A 17,185-nucleotide genomic window follows, 5' to 3' on the forward strand; every position below is an offset into this window, starting at 1 on the left:
AGTCACTCAGTTTTAACCCATATAAATAAATTTTTATATGTAATGGAGATGTCCTCCAAAGTTAATTATGTTACATCCATTCACCAAAACTTATATATCCCAAAATTTTACTTAAAAATGTTAGAATCATATCCCTACCTAAGTCTCCCAAACACTGATGGCAGCATACAGCACTTTTCTACACATCTATTTATCAAATGCAAATACCACATTTAAAAAAAAATCCACAAATAGCAAAACATTATAAACTCAGTTGCCAGATCATAAGGATTCCTACAATTTCAATTTCCCTTACCATATAAATGTTCATCAATGCTGTAAGTCAAAACTCAAAAGTTTGGGGTTCATATATGTATTTACTTTTACTAACCTTTTGTGACAGCATAAATTAGTAGTGGAATGAGGGAGGAGAATGCAAAGTCCCTAAATGTTTTCCCCCAAATTACATCTATATTTCTATCTATAAAATAAAATATGACTTAAAAAACAGCTACTAAAAATTCAAATCAATACTCTCCAGGGGCGCCTGGGTGGCTCAGTTGTTAAGCACTTGCCTTCGGCTCAGGTCAGGACCCCAGGGTCCTGGGATCAAGCCCCACATCAGGCTCCCCGCTCGGTGGGAAGCCTGCTTCTCCCTTTCCCACTCCCCTTGCTTGTGTTCCTGCTCTCGTTATCTCTCTCTGTCAAATACATAAAAATAAAATCTTAAAAAAAAAAAAAAAAAACTCTCTCCAAACCCCCTGCACACCTTTCCAGCCTCATCTCCCATGCTGCTCCTATACCAACTCTTTATCCCAGGCAAATCTAACTATCTATTCACTCATATTTCTGAGCCTTTGTACATATTACTCCCTCTGTCTGGATGCACTTCCCTCTGGTCTTTGTCTTCAGAGTTCCTATTTATCCCTCAAGGTCCATCTCAGATGTCGCCTCCTCTGGGAGGACTTCCCTGACATGTTTCTTTTTCCTCCTCCCCATATCAGCTACTCTTGTAACCACATTCCACCCATGTTAACCACCTTTTACTCCTATATCTCCACAACTTTAACTGCTTAAGAGTTTTGTCTATCTCTCACTTATCTCCAGGCTAAGAAAGTACCTGTGCACATAAAAGGTGATCAGAGATACCAAATCATAAATAAGTTAATAAATGAGCCTCCTTGGGAATACTGCAACACTGAAAACCAAAAAGCTCAATAAAACGTAGCCTTGACTAAATGCAATGCAGTGTCCTAAATTGGATCCTGAAGCAGAAAAAGAACATTAGTGGAAAAACTGTTGAAATCCAAGCAAGTTAGTTTAGTTAACATTAGTTTAATTAACATTAATGCACCAATATTGTGCAGTGTTGGCAAATGTACCATAGCTATGTAAGATGTCAACATTAAGGGAAACCAGGTGAAGAGTATATAGGTACGCTATGTTCATACATCTCTGCAACTTTCCTATAAATGTGAAATTATTGCAAAATAAAAAGTTTATTTAAAAAAACTTGTAAGGGTGCCTGGCTGGCTCAGTTGGTTAAGAGTCTGCCTTCGGCTCAGGTCATGATCCAGGTGTCTTGGGATCAAGCCCCATGCTGAGCAGGGAGCCTGCTTCTCCCTCTCCCTCTGCTGTTCCTCCTGCTTGTGCTGTCAAATAAATAAATAAAATCTTTAAAAACAAAACACACACACACACACAATCCTTGCAAGTAGTCTAGAAAAACAAAAAACTACAAATATTGATGAGGACGTGAATGTGGATTTTAGTTATTACCATAATAACAAAAATAAAAGGGTAAGAAATATATTTCTCTTCCTAAAAGCAGAGAAGAGGGCGCCTGGGTGGCTCAGTCGTTAAGCGTCTGCCTTTGGCTCCGGTCACGATCCAGGGTCCTGGCATCGAGCCCTGCATCAGGCTCCCTGCTCCGCAGGAAGCCTGCTTCTCCCTCTCCCCTGCTTGTGTTCCTTCTCTCGCTGTGTCTCTCTCTGTCAAATAAATAAAATCTTTAAAAAAAAAAAAAAAGAGAAGAGAGGTGGCTGGGTGGCCCAGTCAGTTAAGCTTCTGCCAGCTCAGGTCACAGTCCTGAGATAGAGTCCTGAGCCTCAGGCTTCCCTGCTCAGTGGGGAATCTGCCTTTCCCTCTGCAACCCCCCCCCCCCCCCCCGTGATCTCTCATGCCTGTTCTCTCCCAAATAAATAAATAAAATCTTAAAAAAAAAGGCAGAGGATGGAAGGAAGGAAATTAGTTTTTAACAACCTGAAATGAACCAAAATATGTGAGGATTTATTAATGCTGAAAAATGGTGAAAGAGATTTACATCATTAAACTGAAGTAATTCAATGTTTATTTTCAAAAATACATAACTCAACATTAAAATAACTTCCATGGAAAGTTTAAGACTGCATTATCCTAACACATACATCAGAACTACATTATCTGTGTAAATCATGGTAGTGATTTTATCATTACATCATAACTGTTTTGAAGTTATCACTTCTGATGTTCTAAATTCAGGAAACAGAGGGGAAAATGTTCTATCAAAAGTATGTCACTCTAAAACAATCCTGTAATTTACAGTAATTTGTAAAATATAATTTCCAAGGTCCTGGGCAAAATTTCCATACAACATTCTCCATTTAATAAAAAAGTATAAAAACTAGGGATATCAATACATGACTAAAATAGAAATCCAAATACACTGTACCATTTCCATAAGCTCTTAGAGTTCAATGGAATACTATTTTAATTTTAAAATCCAGCTACTACAGGAAATTACAAGATGACAAGAATCAAGCTACCTTGCTAATTAACTTTAAAGAAGTCTGATTTAAATGGTCCCCATATCACCAGAGTAATAACTATTAACAGCAGGCCACATAAATAAAAGCAGGAGAGGGGCGCCTGGATGGCTCAGTTGGTTAAGTGGCTGTCTTTGGCTGGGGTCGTGATCCTGGGATCTCTGAGCTCCCTGCTCAGTGGGGAGTCCGTTTCTCCCTCTCCCTCTGCCCCTCCCCCTGCTTGCGTGCGCTCTCTGCCCAATAAATGAATAAATAAATAAAATCTTTTAAAAAAGCAGGAGATACAAGCACAACTTAAATACAAGAGTGTACGGATGCCTTGGTGGCTCAGTCGTTAAGCTTCTGTCTTCGGCTCAGGTCATGATCCCAGGGTCCTGGGATGAAGTCCCACATCGGACTCCTTGCTCAGGGGGGGAGCCTGCTTTTCCCTTTGCGTGCCACTCCCCCTGCTTGTTCTCTCACAAATAAATGAATAAAATCTTTAAAAATAAATAAATAAATAAGTGTACGTTTTAATCATGGTGAGACATCCCTAACTATACAGCTGTAGATTTACATGAGCAACTAGAAAAAATTTAGAAAACCATCTATTTCAAAGTTAAGCAACAAAAAATTTTTCAAGATATAAAACACTAACAAGCATCCAAAAAATGCAGTCTTTTTGTATCAATATTAAAAACATTTACCCATTTGTGAATTAGACTTGGTGACAAAAAGAGGCCTATAACAGCAAAACAGTAATGGAACAATGAACACACTAATGTCTCCACTAGCCTTTAACAAATCTATTAAACTTTTAAGTATCTTCCAAGTCTAACTTGAAAATCAAAGGAAATCCACTAAAGACTATACCTTCCTGAAACTCGTTTCTAAGATTACCAGGCCATTATTCAGGTACAAGCCAAACAAATTTGGTCTTTCTGGTTCTTCTTTGTTTGGTTTGTATCTGATATATTCATTTCTGTTACAACTTACTAATATCAAGACCTGAAAAATAAGTTACTTCATTTACATAGAGCACTGTATCAAAACTGGGACAATTAAACAGTGCTCCAAAGACAGTGTTATTCAGCTCAAGCAGCTTCAACTACAGCTATGGTAACAGATGACTGCTAAGCAGGTAACAGCCTGGAGAGATAAAGGCTTAAAGATAACTCTAATTTGCTAAACACTGAAAAAGAATTTTACCAAAACAAGACAGTTAAAACTGGAGGGAAAATCAAACACTACAACAGTTTCTTCTCTTTATATTCTCTTAAACATTTACATTATGGGCACTTCAGAAATTTGTCTTTCAGGTTTTTAACCATCCTCCTAAACAGCTTTATTACATTAATTTCAGTCAAACTCAGGAGTAAGAGAAATAACAACACAAAAAGAGCCCTCTTTATAACCCTGCTAAAATATTTAATCTGGTAATTAATATTAACATCACAGACAAGAGACCCCTGAGATCAGACCCCATTGTACAGAAAAAGGAAAATGAAGCTCTGAGATTAGGATAAATCCCCCAATTTTCAGCATCTTTGCTCTTTAACCCTACACTACATGAGATCTTCTATTTATGAATTAAGTTACCAGTTCAAAGAACTTTTATTACTGCTAGTTCTACTATATTCTGTTGACTAGAAAACAAGTTTTAAAACAAACTTCAGTTACCTGAACAAATTTAGTATCCACTGCTCTAAACACTTCTTATGAGACCCATATCTTTATTTTTTGGTCTTTACTGCTAATATTCTAGTTCCTGAGTACTTAAAGCATCTTTTCCTCCCCACCTTCCCCGACAAGCCCCATTCCCAATAAAACTAAATTAAACTAACTAAACATAGAAAGACAAAGCATGGACAGTTGTAAGAATGACTAAAAGGTTACATGCTTGTCAATTCTTTTTTTTTTTTTTTCAGATTTTATTTATTTGAGAGAGTGAGAGAGCACAAGAGAGCTCAAGCAGGGGGAGTGGCAGAGAGAGAGGGAGAAGCAGGCTGCCAGTTGAGCGGGGAGCCTAACACAAGGCTTGATCCCAGGACGCTGGGATCATGATATGCGCTGAAGGCAGACGTTTAACTGACTGAACCACCGGGGCACCCCTTGTCAAATCTATTAAGTACTAAGACCCTATTCTACAGTCATCTCTGTACTTACTTCAGAATTAGCATACTTAGGGAATATTACAGTATTGTAATTCCTGAAAAGGTCCATATTTCCAGACTGAACAAGTGATGATAAATACATTTAAATAAAAGACACAGGGGCGCCTGGGTGGCTCAGTCGTTAAGCGTCTGCCTTCAGCTCAGGTCATGATCCCAAGGTCCTGGGACTGAGCCCCGCATCGGGCTCCCTGCTCTGCGGGACGCCTGCTTCACCCCTCCCCCTGCTTGTGTTCCCTCTCTGGCTGTGTCTCTGTCAAATAAATAAATAAAATTTTTTAAAAAATAAATAAATAAAATAAGACACAAAGAACAGTTAAGTGCATATAAAAAACAAACCCCTCTTTGAAATTTAAATTTCTATTTTTTATGCCAGTTTCTTTTTTTTTTTTGCCAGACACAAGATACATCCTCATAAGAAATGTCCTGTTTATGAATCTTATGCCAAGTAATGGCAAACCTTATAAAGAATATCATTCTATGAGAATTTAATGAATCAATATAGTAACAGTATTATTATTATTAAAGCAAAATGAATGCGATAGATTATAGGTAGTATAAAAATTCAAATTAAGCTAGTGTGGGCTAAATTAAAGGAAAAGTTCAGTATTACAACTCTCTATCAAAAATACTAACTTTCAATAATAAGCATATTTAGCTGGTAAATACAGATATTTAAATGTGAGTAAAATTGTATAAGGTTTAAGTGAACTAGAGGATTCCAATTCTCTCCATGCAATTTAATTTTTGCCATACCACCACCACAAAAATCCTAGAGAACAAAGCATTAATCGCATTTTGTATAATAATGTTCTCTCAAGATCTGCCAAGGGGAATTATCAAGAAATAAAAACCTAAAATAGCACAGGAGTAAATCATTCAATAACTTATAAGACTAAATTATAATATTTAATTCCTTTTAATAAGTATCACAAGAATGGTATTTATTAAAATTCCTTGAAGACCTCCGAAAAAAAATATTATTTTTTCAAATTATTTGTCTGAAACACCCTTGAAAAAAGTAGCTAAAATGATAAGCTTTCACAGACATTATCATAATAACATAAGTTACCAATACTGAATACTTGTTTGCTAAGCATTTTACATATATTATTTTATTGCATATTATAAAATAGACATCATCATCCCCATCTTATATATGTGAAAAATAAGATTCATTGGCTACATTATATGCTCTGGGTCTCACAGCTAGTAAATGAAGGTGGGAACTGAATTCATTTCTATGTGACTCTGAAAGTAATACTTATCCATTCATTATACCAGTGCTTCCCAACTTTTGTCACATGATGGCACACACTGATGATAATATTTGTGAGCCTATTAAAGTAAGTAAAAATAATGTATATTTTCTTTATATCATAAAATTATGACACGAAAAATAAAATACAAAGTACTACAGATATTAAATACAAATTGGCATAAACCTTCCTAATAAAATATTTGCAATTGCCATGTTCCCAAACTTTAAAGAAGAAATCATACTAAAAATGTTCAAATATCATTTCAACCGTTGCAAAATTTCAAAAAGTTATGAAATGATTTAAAATTTTAAAACTATAAGGGCGCTTGGGTGCCTCAGTAAGTTAAGTGTTTGCCTTCAGCTCAGGTCATGATCCCAGGATCCTGGGATTGAGGGCCCCAAACGGGCTCCCTGCTCAGCAGGAAGCCTGCTTCTCCCTCTCCCACTCTCTGTCAAATAAATAAATAAAAATCTTTAAAAAAAATTAAAATAGGGGCGCCTGGGTGGCTCAGTCGTTAAGCGTCTGCCTTCGGCTCAGGTCATGATCCCAGGGTCCTGGGATTGAGCCCCGCATCAGGCTCCCTGCTCGGCGGGAAGCCTGCTTCTCCCTCTCCCACTCCCCCTGCTTGTGTTCCCTCTCTCACTGTGTCTCTCTCTGTCAAAAAAAAAAAATAAAATAAAATAAAATAAATCTCTAAAAAAATTAAAATAAAAAAATGAAATTTCAAAACTAAAGAAAAATTTACAAACAGCAACTTGTATGCCATCCTGTGTACTGCACTCCAGTTGGGAAGCTCGCATAATATAATTTTGTCTTTCTACATAATATTGTGATTAAACATTAACGTGACATTTCAAGATCTTCCCAATAACACACCTAAAGGAAATTCAAATCAAAGGTGATTAAAAAAAATTCTAACACTTAAGTATTCCTTAACTAATTCTGCCCACCCTGGCTGCTGCTTCTTTTTTCTTAAGATTTTTATTTATTTATTTGACAAAGAGAGACACAGCGAGAGAGGGAACACAAGCAGGGGGAGTGGGAGAGGGAGAAGCAGGCTTCCCGCCGAGCAAGGAGCCTGAGGCGGAGCTCGATCCCAGGACCCTGGGATCATGACCTGAGCTGAAAGCAGGCGCTTAACAACTGAGCCACCCAGGTGCCCCTGTCCACCCTGGCTTCTTAATTTTAATTTCTATAGTACCTATAATCTGTAACATTCTTTTTGATTTAATAATAACAATAACAGTTAATATTCACCGAGCTAATCCTATGTCCCAGGCTGTATTCCACTTTACATTATTATCATTAATGCTCATAGCACTCCTATAGTGCCTCTATTTTCTCCATTTTAAAGATGAGGAAACGGAGCAGAGCAAAACTGAGTAAGTAACTTTCCCAAGGTTACAGCTGGTAAATGGGAATTAGAATTTGAAATAGCCTGACTTCATAGCTCATGTTGTTACTCATTATACTAAACTACATCGCTCCAAAAAAGAAAATACAGTAATATCTACTGAACACCTATTATGTGCCAGGAGAGACACAGATAACCAAATATATCTCAACTTAGACTAAGTTTGACAGTTTCACAGTGATGAAGTAAAAATTACTTGCATGTGCATCAAAGGAGGTATTCTACAGGAAAAAAAAAGTTATCCATATACTGTGATGAGTGTGTTCTGCTTACAGAAAATACTTCAACTTCTGTGCATTATGATATGGTTCAAGCAAGAGCATCCGTGTCTGCAACTATTTATATTTGTTGACTTAACTTGCTCAAGAATATTAAAAAAATCTTACTTAAAACAATGAAATTGATAAAAATTAAAAGCACATGTTTTAGTACTTTGATTTTTACTTACTGCTTTTGAAGTTCGCTAAGTCTTCATGTGTTTAATTTTGTTTTTAATTAAATGCACTATTTATAAAGTCCCGAATAAAGATTTTTCCAGACATTTGCTTGCCTAAATTCTGCCTGCCAAATCCTGCCATTTGGAAGAAAGCCTCACGGTTTACAACTGTATTACAATAGGCTAATGTCCTGAGGGGAACTCTGATGGGCTAATGTTAATCAAAACATTTACAAAAGATGAAAATACACCTTTAATTTCATAACCAATCAATCAACACAGACCTTAATGCCTTGAGTATTATGGTTTAAGTTAAACATCTGAAAGAGCCCAAGGAGCAATGTCCAACATTAGGTGGTTCATGCCAGTAAATATTTAAGAAGCATCTACTATGTGCCACAGACCATGCTCATCCACAAATGATACCTGTTAAACAGAGAGTGGCAGTCTAGAATTACAATCTGAATTCATGTGTCATGAAAGGTCAGCTATTCAAACCAAAAACTCAAGCTCCAATGCATAACTTTCCCCCTATATCCAAAGAGCTGTTCCTAGCTAGCATGGGCACCTAGCACACCCTGGAGTACAAAATAAGCCTTGGGTTATGGTGGTGCATTCTGTCCTCCAGAGCTTTACACCATGAAAACTTGGCACTTCTCCTAAAGCAACTTTTCTCAAAAATTAATTATTTTAAAAAGTTCTACTGAAGGCGCCTGGGTGGCTCGGGCGTTTAGCGTCTGCCTTCGGCTCAGGTCATGATCCCAGGGTCTTGAGATCGAGTCCCACATCGGGCTCCCTGCTCCGTGGGAAGCCTGCTTCTCCCTCCCCCACTCCCCCTGCTTGTGTTCCCTCTCTCTCTGTTGAAAAATAAATAAAATCTTTAAAAAAAAAAAAAAGTAAAAAGATCTATTGCAAAAAAAAAAAGGTTCTTTTGCTTACAGAAACCATTACTCCTACTTATTCTTCTCTAACAGAACCATAGAAAATACTAACAGTAAAAAAACTGTGACTTAACTAATTGGTAAGCTGATGCCGGGGTACTTTATATTATTTACTGAGCCTCTAGAAACCAGTCTCGGGGTGCCTGGGTGGCTCAGTCCGCTGAGTGTCTGCCTTGGGCTTAGGTCATGATCCTGAAGTCCTGGGATGGAGACCTGGGATGAAGTCCCGCATGTGGCTCCCTGGTCAGTGGGGAGTCTGCTTCTCCCTCTGCCCTTCACCCTGCTCATGCGCTCTCTCACTCTTGCCCTCTCTCAAATAAATAAATAAAATCTAAAAAAAAAAAAAAAACAAGTCTCAAAAATCTTTAAACTAATCACGCTGAGTAAAATGCATCTGACCATACCTAAAAGCTGCTCAAAACGAATGTCGGGTAAAATAAACAGTAACTTTCTTAAGTCAACGTTTTTAGTTTGGAGAGACAGCTCACCAGCAGTCTGTCACAGCTTTTATAGTGTACCCAATTTTATAATTTATCCTAAGGTAACTCCATTCCCACTGCACATGATCCCTAGCAACTATTCAGAAACTCCCAATATGTAATCTATTGTCCACTACATCTTTTGTCACAAACCTCAAACCAGCCAGTCCTTAAATTTCCTCAGCTCACACGACCTCCCCTTTTACAAAAATAAGGGAAGGAGTTATAAAACCTTAAGAGAGTAAAAATGATAGAAGGAGGTGGAAAAGCACAGACAGGCCCTGCACCCAAGCTCTTTTCCTTTGTATCCGAGAACTGTTGTCATTTATCTCAACCACACACCTTCAGGTTCCTGGGTAATAATCTAGGGTTCCTCCACCTTACCGACAGGTCAAAATGCCCATTTGCTAATAAATGACAGGGTCCTTACGTGATCACTCTGTCCCAGCCCCTCTATTTATATTAATCATTCAAGCATTCCCAACTTCATCCTAGTCAAAGTATCACCACGCTCCAAACTCATAAGCCATTATACAAGCCCCTCACACTCTATCCCGTCCTCTTTGGTATCAACATACTCCAACCCCTTTGTAAAATCTTCGCTGATATCAGCTCTTCCTTTATGAGCTTTTCGCGTATTCCTAACACAGTCTCAATGTCCTCCTGCCCCACACTTCCAAGCTCTCTTCACTAAACGCCAATTCCAGCACGGAGTCACATCTTCCCTCCAGCCCAATTCCTACAACCCCAAACCCCACCCCCTCAGCACGCCCTCCGGGGCCTAAGCCACCAACCCAACACCCCGCCCCACGGCCGTCACGCCCTCCAGATCCCTCCAGGGTCCTTTCAGCCCGCCGGGCCAGACTCCCCCCCACCCCCCAGGGCTCCAAGTGCCTAGGCCCTCCCGTTCACCCCGCCAGTCTCGGCAGCCCCGCCCCCAGCCCCTCACCGAGTAACAGAAGCTTCACTTCTTTGGCCGCTTTCTCTCCGTCCTCCCGCAAGTTCCGGTCGATCATCTTGCTCCGCTCCACCGCCGCCTTGTCCTCGGCGCTCAACGTGCAGCCCATGGCGGCGGCGGGAGAGGGGACCGAGCCCGGGCTCACTCACACACCGCGGAGACTGCGGCTCGGCTGGCTGAGACAGCGTCTACTGCTGGGCGGCGGCCCTCTCCGTCAGCTCCTTGAGCGCCCGAAGGAACCGGATATCCGGCGTCACGACACTTCCGGCAACGCCCCACGGCGGTTACTGCTCAGAACTCTCCAGCTGGGGTAGAGGAGGAGCAACGGAAAGCGGAAGTACGGAGAGAGGACCTGTGAGTCCGAGCGGTGGTTCCCGGATCCAAGCGATGTCTTGTCGAGCACCCGGTGCGCGGCTCGACCTTAGTGCCTCCTCTTCTTTTCGTCTGCCTTATTTGGATAAATGTAGAAAAACTAGGGACTGGCTTCCCCAGTTGGTGGCGCCCTCCTGAGGTCAAGCCGGCTTTGGATGGGGGCTGGGGATTCCCAAATAAGAGTCCCCAGCCGGCACAGGAATTTCTGCTGGTTAGAAAGCCCCTTTGATCTCTGGCTGTGGAGACCCGAAGCCCCTTCCCAAGTGTATGACACTCTGCCGGGGTTCTCTCAGCCCGATCTACGGGATGGGAACAAAGAGCAGAGCCTGGGGCCGGCAACGCTTCACATCTTGAGATCTGCAAGGCCGACCACGCCTGGCACCTTAGCATCCCCTTCTGCCCTCCCCTCTGTCCCACCGCTTCGTCCTCTCAGGATGTATCCCGGTCCTTGTGCCGTAACCTCCGAGTTGCCCAGCGACTATGCTGACAAAGGGCCACCTGAACTCGCCTAATAGTCTATTACCTAAAAGGTAAGAGTGTAGTTATCCACAAGATTTCCGTGCTACCTTTCTCCAGTATAAGCCAGTTTTAGCGCGGATAAATGATCCTGCTTTAGGGGCTTCGGACTCCTACCAAGATCAGTTAACCTCAGGCCCGCACCCCAAAACAAACCAGTGCATCCTGTGAATCTCCCTACTGAAATTTCCTGTTGTAGTACCACCCAAAAAGGGAAGTTCTAGTAGATTTGTCTCTCAGCTCTAGCATCACCTGAAAATAAACCTCTATGAACGCCTCAGACTCCTAGTTTTTTCATAATTCTGGGTACTACCCGTGAAAGTGACCCTGAATTACCTTTACTGCCAAATAGCTGCACAAATACTCTCACCATATATTCTAGAGAGAACTCTTGTGGTCCCCCAAACCGTTCCCTGGGATTGAAAATTATTTCCCTAATAGAATTTAAACCTTAGCATTGGGACCTTATGGTCCCAACAGAAAGGTCTATATGATGATGTTTCATTGATTAGAGGGATTTCTTGAGAGCCACCTTAAACAACTTCATCCACTATAACTTAGTAATGCCAGTTCTTGAAAGTTTGAAAAGCCTCCTACTCATTCCCAAATGACTGTTAGAATAAAAAGGATGGCTTTCCCATAATCAATACTTATGGGGGGATAGGGCAAGAGGAAAGGGAAGAAAAACCAGTATTTATTGAGTACCTATTTGCCAGGTATGGCTAGGTGCTTCCATATGGTCATCTCTTTTAATCCTCACAACAACCCTGTGAGGTAGGTAATGTTACCCCCATTCTTACAGATGAAGAAATAGGCTCAGAGAAATTAAGCATCTTTCCCAAGTTCACACAGTGAGTAAGTAGATGTCTGCCTCCAAACTCACCCCTTTCCTACCATGTCACTATAAGATGTTACCTGGGGAGACCTGACAACAGAAAGTTTTCATCTAGGCTGGAGAGTTACCCCAACACCACCCAGGTGCAGGAAAAGTAACTGACGGATCGGTTGTCTCAGCCTGTTGATTCTTGAGCCCACTAGAGAGGTCAAATTTTGTCCAGGAACAGCCTTCATAGCCAAGATAGCAAATTTTAGCAAGCGATCCTGGCGACTAGAAAACAACTGGAAGGTGGTCATGGCAGAAACTGTTGGGAGAATTCTCAGCATAATAGAAGAGAAATTTTTTATTTCCTTCATGATTCACTCAGACAGGGAAAAATAAATGCAAATGAACCAGCCTATGTCAAATTCTGTAATAAACACCAGTGAGATCACAGTGTCAGGAAATATCAGCCTGAATTAGAGATATCCTTGCACCTAAAATTTTCTTCTTTGATGCATGTGAAGGAAGGGTTGGAGGGCAAAGTCACAGGAAAAGGCAAAATAAATTAACAAAATGGCTGCCAGGCAATGTTTCCTGCCCTCCCCTCTCCTCACTCCTTCTCACCATCCCCACCTCCCCCCTGCACGCACCTTTCCTGTTTCCACTGGACTCACACTGCCACCTGCTGGCAATACTTAGGGCCTACTAGCCGATCCGTGATGTTTGAAGAAGAGTTTTTTTTCCCCTTATCTATGAATGAGATGCCTCCCTTATGAGTTTATTTTAAAAGGGAGGAGAGCGAGAATTACATGTTTTTCAATCACGAAAGATTCTCCTTGGTAGATATACTGTCTAGGGGATTTCCTCAGTGTAATAGGTTCTAGACTAAAGTAAGTCTGGTGGTAGGAAGACAAACCTGTAAATTTTCCTACATCTAAAGGGGAAAGCTGTTTGCCCAGTTTCAGCTAATAAATTCTTTTCCTCAACTAGAGTTTCATTTACAACCCTCACACTTTCCACAATCCACAGGAAGCTTCCATGTAGGTACCTTTACTGCAGTGGACTGAGCTCCAGTATATTCTCCAATATATTTCTCAGACATTCTTTAGTGCTTTACCAGATATAAATGCTCTGTAAAAATGCAAGGTACTTGATAAAATTAGACTATGAACTCCTCAAAGGCAGTGACTCTGTGAGCCCATAGAATACTAGGTATTCAACTATTATGCACTGAATTGAACTGAAATAGTAAATGTTGATATCAGTATAACTTTTTATAATAAGTATTTATTGGCCGTTCAAAGGGGAAACTACCCCACTCCCACCAGCCCATCTTACCCTTGAATGTTCAATGCGCCAGGAATTTGTCCAAATACAGATCAAAGCACCCTCTGTTCCTGCCTGAACCCTTGAATGTCACTTGATTCAACTGAGGGAGGTGGATGGACAGGTAATCCCAGGTGGGCATCCTGTCCAGTTTGCAACTATTCCCCTCCCTTGCAAATACCACCACCGATACCAGCCAACAAGTTCCTACAGTCTCAATCAGTGAGCAGCTGAACCCAACTCCTGTGCCCTCTCTCCAGCCCAGGACTGCAGATAGGAGAGAGATTTAAGTCTTTGTCACTGAAGCTAATTTTGAGAGCGATGAATGGGAGTAGGGAGGCATTTAATGGACCATAGAAACCCCACCCTTCCCATTCCCAACCTTAGTCTCTTGTACCCGATTGTCCAGGGGGCTGGAGGTGGGTCACTGCCATGAGGAGAGAGATCAGGGAGGCCACTCCTAGGAAGAAAAAAAAGATTTACAGTATTATTGGTCAAGGTGATTATTTGGCCTCTCTGTAACCACCCACCTTAGCAATTCAAATGCTAACCCCCACCTTCAGCCACCCAACCCCCAATATTTCCACTTCTTCATTCTAAAAAATAAGGAGAAAGAGCCATCCTGTTGTATCCTTGCCTTTGCTGAGATCAAGCCGGAAGCTTGATCTCCCATGTGCAGGAGAAAGACAGCAAAACAGAGCAGAAGGGCTGTTTTCCCACAGAGGGTGGGAGAGAGCCGCAGTCAGCTCTCCTGCCTTCTCCTCTTCGGACTCTGCTTTTCCCCTTGCTTCTGGCCAAACTTGGGAAAGGAACATACCCAGCTGGTTTATACCCTCTCAGTTTAAGGAAACCTCAGGTCTAAAACTAGAAAAAGATCCATTAATTCAAATGAAAACCCTTAGCTGTACTTTATTTAGGTCTTTTCAAACCTAGCAAGGAAAGGAGAAGACACAGGTCACTTTCTTACCTTGCTTGGGTACAGTTACTGCCCTGGACAATTACACTGAAAAATGAACTATCCTAAAGAATCCCCAGGATAACTCCAAACCTGGCTTGCCGCTCTATATCCTCCAACTCCTACCCTTGGGGAGTTTCTCTGCTTCCTGAGGCATGGAAAGTTCGCTGGTTGAAAGGAATCATCTCACCTTCGTGACCCTTTGTTCTCATTACCATCTCACCATGTTCCCTCCCCCAGTAGTCAAGGATCATAGCTATGTCCAAGGCTTTTGCCACACGTTCATCCTGTTGGCATTGTTCCTGACCCAGAAAACACTAAGCAAAAGCTGTGTGCAGAGACCCCAGCCCCAGCCCCTGCTAGCCGGGAATAGGTGATCTCACAGGGTGTTCCTTCAGTCATAAGTGGCCCCAGCCCCATCTCCCTCCAAGTGGCCAGAAGCCTGTCATGATTCCAGTCGAGGTGAAGGGGCGGGACGGAGGTAGCTGTCCGACATGATGATGTCGCTGGTGAGTTGTTGCTCCAGGAACTCAGAGGTCTCTTCAGCTATCTGGCCTGGAATTCGAAAGTCCACAGCAGGTGTCTCCTGCTTGGGGCTGGGGAGGGGTCGGGATACCCAGGACTCTGTGGGACAGCCTGTACCCTGAAGGAACTGCAGAAAGTTCTCCTCAATGGAGCCCTCCCGGCTAGGTAGCCTCAGCTCCTCCTCTGGAGCCGGCTTGAAGAAGCAGACAAACTGCTTGCTGAGCTCCCCCCGGATCTGCCGGTTGAGACATCCATAAAAGAACGGGTTGGAAGTGAAGCAGAAGTAGCCGATCCAGGTCACCACGTTCTCCACCTGCCCAGTCGAAATGGGCTGAGCACTCAGGGCAACATAGAGGTGGAAAGAAAAGTAGGGCAACCAACAGAGCAGGAACTGTCCCCCCACGGCCAGGAGGACCACTGCAGCCTTCCCTCCCCCGAACGTCCGGTGCGGGGTGGTCTGGGGGGCCCCCGAGCTGGTGACCATAGTGGAGCGGCTGCTGAGAGACTCAGAGCGTTGCCGGGGTGTCTCCATCCAGGTGGGCAGCGGTCCGTGCTGCATGGCAGCCACTCGGGCTACTCGGAACATGCTGCAGTAGACCACAAGGATGAGGAGTAGAGGCAGCAAGAAGTAAAGGACAGCAAAGACCACCACAAAAAGCTGACAGTAGGCACTGCGGCTCCATTGGAGTGAGCAGCCTGGGGGGATGCTGGGAGCTCCCTCCTCCCGGGAGACCCTTCCCAACACTGGCACAGAAGCCATGGCCAAGGCTTTCACCCACACGCCCACCAACACAGAGGCCACCAGCCCCAGCGTCATGCGCACCTCGTAGCGCATGGGGTGGACAACGTAATAGTAGCGCTCCACATTGATGGCCGACACCGAGAGAATGGCCAGGCTAACAAAGCATATGCTCAGGAACAAGTAGAGGCGGCAGGCGACCTCCCCAAAGAGGTCATGGTCAAAGAGGGCAGAGCTGGAGAGCATGGCCAGGGGCATGAGGGTCAGGGCGGCCAGCAGGTCCACCAGGCAGAGGTGGAAGACGAAGACAAATTTTCGGAGGGCGGGTGTCTTGGCGATAACAGCCATCACAGCGGCATTGCCAGCCACAGCGATCAAGTCCAGCAGGAGCATGAAGAAGAGAGCCACAGATTCCGAGGCCACGTCCCGCAGCCCCACCTCTGGGACCCCACTGGCCGTAGAGGGACCTGGGGTTTGAGGGACCCTCCCCAGAGTGGAAGAGTTCCCTGATGACTGGGGGATGGGAGAGGACTCCATGGGGCCGAAAGAGGACACCCAGGGCACCTCCTGTCACAGGCCCATCCCCCATCCTAGTCCAGTGACCCTGGGATGGCCAGCCCAGGCCCAGGCTTGCCAATTTTGTGGGGGTGGGGGAGACGGGGGCGGGGGAGAGGGCGCCTCCTGCTGGAGCCTCCCGGATGGGCTCTAATCACCAGCCTTCCTGGCTGGGCTGTGTGTACAACCGAACTGAGCGCTCAGAAGCTCATCTCTCCTTTCTGGCAAGAGGTGGCTCCGGTCGGCCTTGGTGACCTCGGAGAAGCAGGAGACGTGAGAGATGCCAGAGCCTCACTCACTCAACATTCCACCTTCTGAGTGGTCTCCGGCTCCTTTTAGTTTTCCTTGCTTCTGTTCTCCATACCCTTCTCCTCTCTCAGGGACTGTTATCCAGAGGTTCTAAATCTTCTCTCTCCCTCTCCCAGGGTCCCACTGAGCTCCGGGATAGTGCCCCCGTTTTCAAGTTGCTTATGTAAATTTCCTGATTTCTTGTCTCTCAGAATGGCAGGAGCTGTTGGGGAGTAGAACGGACACGAGATCTGGTTTCCAGGCCCAGGTCTGGGAATTACTGACTCTGTGACTCTTCTGGACTTCAGTTTCCTCGTGAAGGCATCTGTAAAATGAAGGGAATAACAGCTACTTCACGACGGTGTTTGGAGGATCCTGTGAGACTTCATAACAATACCACCCATAAGTGCTAACATTTATAAAGGTGGTTTCCAAATACCAAACCCTGTTCTAAGCACTGTACGTAAATAAGCTCATTCTAATCCTCACACAACCTGTGAGGTAGGTATTACTCTCATCCCCATTTTGCAGTTGGTGAAACTGAGGCCCAGAGAGGTCAAGTAACTTACCAAAGGCGGCAAGGTCTGGGTCCGTACCCAGGTGCTCCGGCTCCAGGGCCAGTACTCCAGCCCACCTGACCGCGCCCTCCACAGCAGCTGGAACGCA

General features: G+C 43.4%; 2 protein-coding genes across 2 annotated transcripts in view; both read right to left on the bottom strand.

Annotated features, from left to right (window-relative positions):
- The window catches only part of GNAI3 (G protein subunit alpha i3), a 47,145-nt gene extending 36,475 nt beyond the window's left edge, over nucleotides 1–10,670 (bottom strand). Inside the window, exon 1 of the mRNA XM_028101949.2 lies at nucleotides 10,415–10,670. Coding sequence (XP_027957750.1) covers nucleotides 10,415–10,532 — 118 coding nt within the window. The 5' untranslated portion in view covers nucleotides 10,533–10,670. The remainder of the gene's footprint in view (nucleotides 1–10,414) is intronic.
- A 4,187-nt stretch (nucleotides 10,671–14,857) lies between these two features.
- On the bottom strand, nucleotides 14,858–16,624 carry GPR61 (G protein-coupled receptor 61). Its single transcript, XM_028102189.2, has 2 exons — nucleotides 16,420–16,624; nucleotides 14,858–16,360 (listed from the first exon to the last, which is right to left on the bottom strand). The coding sequence occupies exon 2, from the start codon at nucleotides 16,211–16,213 to the stop codon at nucleotides 14,858–14,860; it is 1,356 nt and encodes a 451-aa protein (XP_027957990.2). The 5' UTR covers nucleotides 16,214–16,360; nucleotides 16,420–16,624.
- Nucleotides 16,625–17,185: the final 561 nt, after the last annotated feature.

The sequence above is a fragment of the Eumetopias jubatus genome, unplaced genomic scaffold, assembly GCF_037043125.1.
Source record: "Eumetopias jubatus isolate StellerSeaLion01/CBP00866 unplaced genomic scaffold, mEumJub1_p1.0 scaffold_4, whole genome shotgun sequence".
Taxonomy (NCBI): Eukaryota; Metazoa; Chordata; class Mammalia; order Carnivora; family Otariidae; genus Eumetopias; species Eumetopias jubatus.